The sequence below is a fragment of the Scomber japonicus genome, chromosome 18 (genome assembly GCF_027409825.1).
Source record: "Scomber japonicus isolate fScoJap1 chromosome 18, fScoJap1.pri, whole genome shotgun sequence".
NCBI lineage: Eukaryota > Metazoa > Chordata > Actinopteri > Scombriformes > Scombridae > Scomber > Scomber japonicus.
In genome coordinates, this window is record NC_070595.1 from 30,596,738 (window position 1) to 30,605,624 (window position 8,887).

The window sequence follows — 8,887 nt, forward strand, 5'->3', positions numbered from 1 at the left end:
GAACCAGAACCAGAACCAGAACTACTCACCGTCACGCTACCAAACTAAATATTTGAAAATAATATTTAAATAATTTGAATAAAAAGATAAAAGTGATTCACCCATGTAGACCCGAGCTTTCTTATGACCTGAAACACAAACACAATTATTACTACAGTAAAGTACTAGTACCACAGTAAAGTACTAGTACCTCTAACAGTACTACAGTATAGTACTAGTACCTCTAACTGTACTGCAGTAAAGTACTAGTACCTCTAACTGTACTACAGTAAAGTACTAGTACCTCTAACTGTACTGCAGTAAAGTACTAGTACCTCTAACTGTACTACAGTAAAGTACTAGTACCTCTAACTGTACTGCAGTAAAGTACTAGTACCTCTAACTGTACTGCAGTAAAGTACTAGTACCTCTAACTGTACTACAGTAAAGTACTAGTACCTCTAACTATACTACAGTAAAGTACTAGTACCTCTAACTGTACTACAGTAAAGTACTAGTACCTCTAACTGTACTACAGTAAACGTACCTGATATCGGTTTGTTCTTCTTCAGATCTGAAAGGGAAACAGGAAATGACATCACTGCTGCAGCCACACTCTTTAAACATCATAATCAGGTTCTGGTTTGGGGTCAGTCAGGTCCTGGTTGGGGGTCAGTCAGGTCCTGGTTGGAGGTCAGTCAGGTCCTGGTTGGGTCTTACCTCTCAGAGACCACTGGCTCTTCCTCAGGCTGACTGTGCTGGCTCTCAGACTGAGCATGCTCTCAGCCAGCGTAAGGTCACCTGATGAGACTGCAAGGGGGGGGGGGGGGGGGTCAAAGAGGAGGGGGAGGGGGGGCAGAGAGGAGGGGGGGTCAGAGAGGGGGGGGCAGAAAGGGGGGGCGTCAAAACCTCAGGACTCATATTCATCATCAGGGTGAAACACTTCCTGTCTCACAACGATGCTGAAAACCTAGTCCAGTTGTTACTTCTAAGCTGCGCTCCCAGCTCATAGAACCTTATGAACCTACTAGAACACTGTGCTCCCAGCTCATAGAACCTTATGAACCTACTAGAACACTGTGCTCCCAGCTCATAGAACCTTATGAACCTACTAGAACACTGTGCTCCCAGCTCATAGAACCATATGAACCTACTAGAACACTGTGCTCCCAGCTCATAGAACCTTATGAACCTACTAGAACACTGCGCTCCCAGCTCATAGAACCTTATGAACCTACTAGAACACTGTGCTCCCAGCTCATAGAACCTTATGAACCTACTAGAACACTGCGCTCCCAGCTCATAGAACCTTATGAACCTACTAGAACACTGTGCTCCCAGCTCATAGAACCTTATGAACCTACTAGAACACTGCGCTCCCAGCTCATAGAACCTTATGAACCTACTAGAACACTGTGCTCCCAGCTCATAGAACCTTATGAACCTACTAGAACACTGTGCTCCCAGCTCATAGAACCTTATGAACCTACTAGAACACTGCGCTCCCAGCTCATAGAACCTTATGAACCTACTAGAACACTGCGCTCCCAGCTCATAGAACCTTATGAACCTACTAGAACACTGTGCTCCCAGCTCATAGAACCTTATGAACCTACTAGAACACTACGCTCCCAGCTCATAGAACCTTATGAACCTACTAGAACACTGTGCTCCCAGCTCATAGAACCTTATGAACCTACTAGAACACTGCGCTCCCAGCTCATAGAACCTTATGAACCTACTAGAACACTGCGCTCCCAGCTCATAGAACCTTATGAACCTACTAGAACACTGCGCTCCCAGCTCATAGAACCTTATGAACCTACTAGAACACTGTGCTCCCAGCTCATAGAACCTTATGAACCTACTAGAACACTGCGCTCCCAGCTCATAGAACCTTATGAACCTACTAGAACACTGCGCTCCCAGCTCATAGAACCTTATGAACCTACTAGAACACTGCGCTCCCAGCTCATAGAACCTTATGAACCTACTAGAACACTGTGCTCCCAGCTCATAGAACCTTATGAACCTACTAGAACACTACGCTCCCAGCTCATAGAACCTTATGAACCTACTAGAACACTGTGCTCCCAGCTCATAGAACCTTATGAACCTACTAGAACACTGCGCTCCCAGCTCATAGAACCTTATGAACCTACTAGAACACTGTGCTCCCAGCTCATAGAACCTTATGAACCTACTAGAACACTGCGCTCCCAGCTCATAGAACCTTATGAACCTACTAGAACACTGTGCTCCCAGCTCATAGAACCTTATGAACCTACTAGAACACTGCGCTCCCAGCTCATAGAACCTTATGAACCTACTAGAACACTGCGCTCCCAGCTCATAGAACCTTATGAACCTACTAGAACACTGCGCTCCCAGCATGCAGGCCTACTTGTGGTTCCTAGTATCTCTAAAAGTAGAACCGGAATAGTGAATCTGTGTATGTGGAACCCACAGGATCCTCGGGAACCTCTGGAGCGGGCCTCTCCCATCCTGACTTCGTCCATCTTGTCCTTCATCTCCGTCAGAGCGCTCTTCACGTCTCCGAGGTAGAAGTGCAGCGAGAACCTGGAGTCCTCGTCCACCTCGTCCTGCTGGTCCTCGGCCAGCGGCGCCGTCGCCTCCTCGAAGCTCTGCGGGCAAACATCAGCTGATCAATTCATCCCAAAGCTCTCTGATTGGACGTATTCATGGTGACATCACTACCTGCAGGAAGCCGATGTGATCCTGACTGATGGCCTGAACCTCCAGCGTTGCTCTCCTGTCCGTCAGCTCGCTAAGCTCCGCCTCTAGACGGGCCACTAGCCCCTCCCCCTTTGACATCACAGCCTCCAGCTGGTTCTCCATCTCACCCACCACCCGAGAGCGGATCCTGTCCAGAGCGCCGGAGACTTCCTCCAGCAGCCGCTCCACCTCGCCTCGCTCCGAGTCCGTGTAGCTCTGAAATGATTAGTACTATAATACTGCAGTACTTTTACTATCATACTGCAGTACTTTTACTATAATACTGCAGTACTGTTACTGTAATACTGCAGTACTTTTACTGTAATACTGCATACTACATCACTATAATACTGCAGTACTTTTACTGTAATACTGCATACTACATCACTATAATACTGCAGTACTTTTACTATAATACTGCAGTACTTTTACTATAATACTGCAGTACTGTTACTGTAATACTGCAGTACTTTTACTGTAATACTGCATACTACATCACTATAATACTGCAGTACTTTTACTATAATACTGCATACTACATCACTCATAATACTGCAGTACTTTTACTGTAATACTGCATACTACATCACTCATAATACTGCAGTACTTTTACTGTAATACTGCATACTACATCACTATAATACTGCAGTACTTTTACTGTAATACTGCATACTACATCACTATAATACTGCAGTACTTTTACTGTAATACTGCATACTACATCACTATAATACTGCAGTACTTTTACTATAATACTGCATACTACATCACTATAATACTGCAGTACTTTTACTATAATACTGCATACTACATCACTATAATACTGCATACTACATCACTATAATACTGTAGTACTTTTACTGTAATACTGCATACTACATCACTATAATACTGTAGTACTTTTACTGTAATACTGCATACTACATCACTATAATACTGCATACTACATCACTATAATACTGCAGTACTTTTACTGTAATACTGCATACTACATCACTATAATACTGCAGTACTTTTACTGTAATACTGCATACTACATCACTATAATACTGCAGTACTTTTACTGTAATACTGCATACTACATCACTATAATACTGCAGTACTTTTACTGTAATACTGCATACTACATCACTATAATACTGCAGTACTTTTACTGTAATACTGCATACTACATCACTATAATACTGCAGTACTTTTACTGTAATACTGCATACTACATCACTATAATACTGCAGTACTTTTACCTTCACTCCGTCCAGTTTCCTCTTCAGCTCGGTCACATGAGTCTCTTTCTCCTTGATGCGGTTCAGGATCTCCTGCTCCGTCCTCGCTACCTGTTTCTGAACACAGGTGAGACAGACTCTGGTTTAAAGGAGGAAACATCTGGAAACATCTGGAGGTATAACACCATGACCACATTCAACTTGTTTATCTCTTCAGGTGAGGGTCTCTGGTTGGTTGGGTAACGGGCCGACACTGAAGCCTGTAAATGGAGGAAGCCGTGAGGAAGGGTTGATGAAGACGATGTTTGAGTCTCTACCTGTTTGCCTTGCCTCTCGGTCTGGACGGAGACGGTCTTGTGAGTTCGATGCTCCTCCAGGACGCAGATGGCACAGATGCAGTTTTGACAAGTCCGACAGAACACCTGCACAGGAAGCACATCAAACTGATTCAAAACACATCAAGAAACCCTGAACCCTTAAATACGGTTCATGCTCTGACTCATCATCACATTAACGACCCGTCAGTCATTCATACGTTTACAGTCAGTATTTTATGGTCCAGGAGAACACGGGTCAGACGGGTCAGACGGGTCAGACAGGACAACTTCTATCAGCTACACACAAAAAAATTAATTCCATTTTTATAAGCTGTGGGTCACTTTAGATAAAATCCAGATAAAGAAATGTTTTTAAAGCTCTCGAATGTAAAAATGATCAAATGTAAAGTTTAATACAAACAAACAACTTTTTAACCTGTTGAACTCTAAGCTAACTCATCACACAGCTGACTGAGCTTTATGACAGTTAACCCTCCAGCTGAGGGAGTCTCATGTGTATGGATGGTACTGAGCGTGTGAGTCTTGCCTCCAGCAGGCGGCGGTGTGCGGTGCAGGTCCGGCCCCTGAGAGCTTCCTGCGGGTCCATCAGAGGGTGTTTGGAGTAGAAAGGCGTGCTGTGATGCGGCCGCACGTGCTCAGTGCAGTACGAGGCGGTGCAGGTGAGACAGGAGCTGACGGCCGGCTGTTTGATACCTGTGCACACGTCACACCACACCACCTCCCCACCCGCCGCCGCCAGGAACGGGTTGCCGCCTCCGTCTCCGTCCGTTACGCCCGTCGGCGTCCCAAACACGTCCGGCGCCGGCAGCCCGGCGGCGCCGTAACGAGCCAGTTTGTATTTATCAGCGATGAGCGAGAAGACTTTATTAACGCTGAGCTGCGGTCGCTCATCAAACTGATGCTTACACAGCGGACAGGTGCACACGCGGCTGGACGCCCAGTAACCTCCGATACACGCCTGCAATCACACAAGAGAAGAAGAAGAAGGTTCACACAACAATGTCAGCTGATTGATCCTAAAATAAACATGTTAACCACCAGATTCACCGTCTACGACACCGTTACTCTAACGCTGCTGAACGAGCTGCTGGAGACTAAATCTGTGATATTAACCGTCAGAAGAAGAAAAGTTCAAACTCTCTGTTTTTGTTTGTTGGACTTTTTTTTTTTAAAGCTAATATAACTTAAAGACCGTGGAAAGTGAATTCAGACATTTTCTTCTAAACACATTAAATAGGTCATAAATGTATTTCTAAAAAAGGTGTAAAAAGCATTTCAACCATTTAGATTTGAATTGTGGAGCTAGGATTAGCATAAACCCGCCCCTGCTGCTGTAGAGGTATAAATACATTCAGCACACACTACTACTACTACAGTCTACAGTTAGCCAGTTAGCTGAGTTAGCACTACTACTACTACAGTCTACAGTTAGCCAGTTAGCTGAGTTAGCACTACTACTACTACTACAGTCTACAGTTAGCCAGTTAGCCGAGCTAGCAGCCGAGCTAGCAGCTGAGCTAGCCACAGAAAGCTCTCAGACGTAGTGTCCATGTTTCTGGTAGAGGTGGAGACTTTGATTGACAGGTGACACTTGGTAGGGGGCGGGGCTTCAGCAGACTCGGAGGCCACGCCCACAGCGTTTGGGAGCAGAGAAAGAGGCTGATTTTTACACAACTTTGAAGCCTAACTTCATATATTTGGCGATTTTTTTAATCATTCAAATTTGGCAGGGTGGTTAACAACACACTTCTCTGTGCTATGCCAAACTCAGAACACATATTTATTCTTACTTTACACAGACTTTAATGTAACGTTACATTTCTTAATGCTAACTCTAATGCCAAGATTATGTTGAATGCTAACGTTACTTTCCTTTATGCCAACGTACCTTTTCATAATGTTAACGTAACTTCTTAATGTTAATGTAAAATGTTCTTAACGCTAACGTAACTTTTCTTCTCTGACTGGTCACAAGAACTTGATCAAAAGTGTTTCAATGATATTTTCTGCAGTTTTTATTTAAATTGAATTTCTATAATAACGGTCTCTGTCTTCACTGTAATTAGCATCAGATGACATTTATCTGACAGGAGAGGTGACTGGTTGCAGGTTTGGTGTCAGTGTGACTGTTACCTGGCAGAAGTTGTGTCCGCAGGGAGTTGAGACGGGCTCGCTGAACAGGTCCAGACAGATGGAGCAGGTGAGTTCCTGCTCTGAGAACAGATCTGAGGTCGCTGCCTCCGCCATCGTCATGCTGCTGGTCAGAGAACAGAGAACACGGCCGTCAGCAGGCGGGAACAAACTACAGGTTCACTAGCAGAGGAACAAACTACAGGTTCACTAGCAGAGGAACAAACTACAGGTTCACTAGCAGAGGAACAAACTACAGGTTCACTAGCAGAGGAACTAACTACAGGTTCACCAGCAGAGGAACTAACTACAGGTTCACTAGCAGAGGAACAATCTACAGGTTCACCAGCAGAGGAACTAACTACAGGTTCACTAGCAGAGGAACTAACTACAGGTTCACTAGCAGAGGAACAAACTACAGGTTCACTAGCAGAGGAACAAACTACAGGTTCACTAGCAGAGGAATTAACTACAGGTTCACTACCAGAGGAACTAACTACAGGTTCACTAGCAGAGGAACAAACTACAGGTTCACTAACAGAGGAACAAACTACAGGTTCACTAGCAGAGGAACAAACTACAGGTTCACTAGCAGAGGAACTAACTACAGGTTCACCAGCAGAGGAACTAACTACAGGTTCACTAGCAGAGGAACCAGCAGAGGAACTAACTACAGGTTCACTAGCAGAGGAACCAGCAGAGGAACAAACTACAGGTTCACTAACAGAGGAACAAACTACAGGTTCGCCAGCAGAGGAACTAACTACAGGTTCACTAGCAGAGGAACAAACTACAGGTTCACTAGCAGAGGAACAAACTACAGGTTCACTAGCAGAGGAACAAACTACAGGTTCACTACCAGAGGAACAAACTACAGGTTCACTAGCAGAGGAACTAACTACAGGTTCACTAGCAGAGGAACAAACTACAGGTTCACTACCAGAGGAACAAACTACAGGTTCACTAGCAGAGGAACTAACTACAGGTTCACTAGCAGAGGAACTAACTACAGGTTCACCAACAGAGGAACAAACTACAGGTTCACTAGCAGAGGAACTAACTACAGGTTCACCAACAGAGGAACAAACTACAGGTTCACCAGCAGAGGAACAAACTACAGGTTCACCAGCAGAGGAACTAACTACAGGTTCACTAGCAGAGGAACTAACTACAGGTTCACCAACAGAGGAACAAACTACAGGTTCACCAGCAGAGGAACAAACTACAGGTTCACCAGCAGAGGAACTAACTACAGGTTCACTAGCAGAGGAACAAACTACAGGTTCACTAACAGAGGAACAAACTACAGGTTCACTAGCAGAGGAACAAACTACAGGTTCACTAACAGAGGAACAAACTACAGGTTCACTAGCAGAGGAACAAACTACAGGTTCACTAGCAGAGGAACAAACTACAGGTTCACTAACAGAGGAACTAACTACAGGTTCACTAGCAGAGGAACAAACTACAGGTTCACTAGCAGAGGAACTAACTACAGGTTCACTAGCAGAGGAACAAACTACAGGTTCACTAACAGAGGAACAAACTACAGGTTCACTAGCAGAGGAACAAACTACAGGTTCACTAGCAGAGGAACTAACTACAGGTTCACTAGCAGAGGAACAAACTACAGGTTCACTAGCAGAGGAACAAACTACAGGTTCACTAGCAGAGGAACAAACTACAGGTTCACTAGCAGAGGAACAAACTACAGGTTCACCAGCAGAGGAACAAACTACAGGTTCACTAGCAGAGGAACAAACTACAGGTTCACTAGCAGAGGAACAAACTACAGGTTCACTAGCAGAGGAACAAACTACAGGTTCACTAGCAGAGGAACTAACTACAGGTTCACTAGCAGAGGAACTAACTACAGGTTCACTAGCAGAGGAACAAACTACAGGTTCACTAGCAGAGGAACAAACTACAGGTTCACTAACAGAGGAACTAACTACAGGTTCACTAACAGAGGAACTAACTACAGGTTCACTAGCAGAGGAACAAACTACAGGTTCACTAACAGAGGAACAAACTACAGGTTCACTAACAGAGGAACTAACTACAGGTTCACTAGTAGAGGAACAAACTACAGGTTCACTAGCAGAGGAACAAACTACAGGTTCACTAGCAGAGGAACAAACTACAGGTTCACCAGCAGAGGAACAAACTACAGGTTCACTAGCAGAGGAACAAACTACAGGTTCACTACCAGAGGAACAAACTACAGGTTCACTAGCAGAGGAACAAACTACAGGTTCACTAGCAGAGGAACTAACTACAGGTTCACTAACAGAGGAACTAACTACAGGTTCACTAGCAGAGGAACAAACTACAGGTTCACTAGCAGAGGAACAAACTACAGGTTCACTAGCAGAGGAACAAACTACAGGTTCACTACCAGAGGAACAAACTACAGGTTCACTAGCAGAGGAACTAACTACAGGTTCACTACCAGAGGAACTAACTACAGGTTCACTAGCA

The 8,887-nt window shown here is 44.6% G+C and overlaps 1 protein-coding gene across 1 annotated transcript in view; it reads right to left on the reverse strand.

Annotated features, from left to right (window-relative positions):
- The window catches only part of LOC128379432 (E3 ubiquitin-protein ligase TRIM21), a 10,196-nt gene extending 3,667 nt beyond the window's left edge, over positions 1-6,529 (reverse strand). Inside the window, exons 1-9 of the mRNA XM_053339052.1 lie at positions 6,410-6,529; positions 4,803-5,234; positions 4,256-4,360; positions 3,960-4,055; positions 2,698-2,931; positions 2,447-2,624; positions 700-789; positions 527-553; positions 102-128 (exon numbers count right to left, since the gene is read on the reverse strand). Coding sequence (XP_053195027.1) covers positions 102-128; positions 527-553; positions 700-789; positions 2,447-2,624; positions 2,698-2,931; positions 3,960-4,055; positions 4,256-4,360; positions 4,803-5,234; positions 6,410-6,529 — 1,309 coding nt within the window. The remainder of the gene's footprint in view (positions 1-101; positions 129-526; positions 554-699; positions 790-2,446; positions 2,625-2,697; positions 2,932-3,959; positions 4,056-4,255; positions 4,361-4,802; positions 5,235-6,409) is intronic.
- Between the last annotated feature and the right edge of the window lie 2,358 nt (positions 6,530-8,887).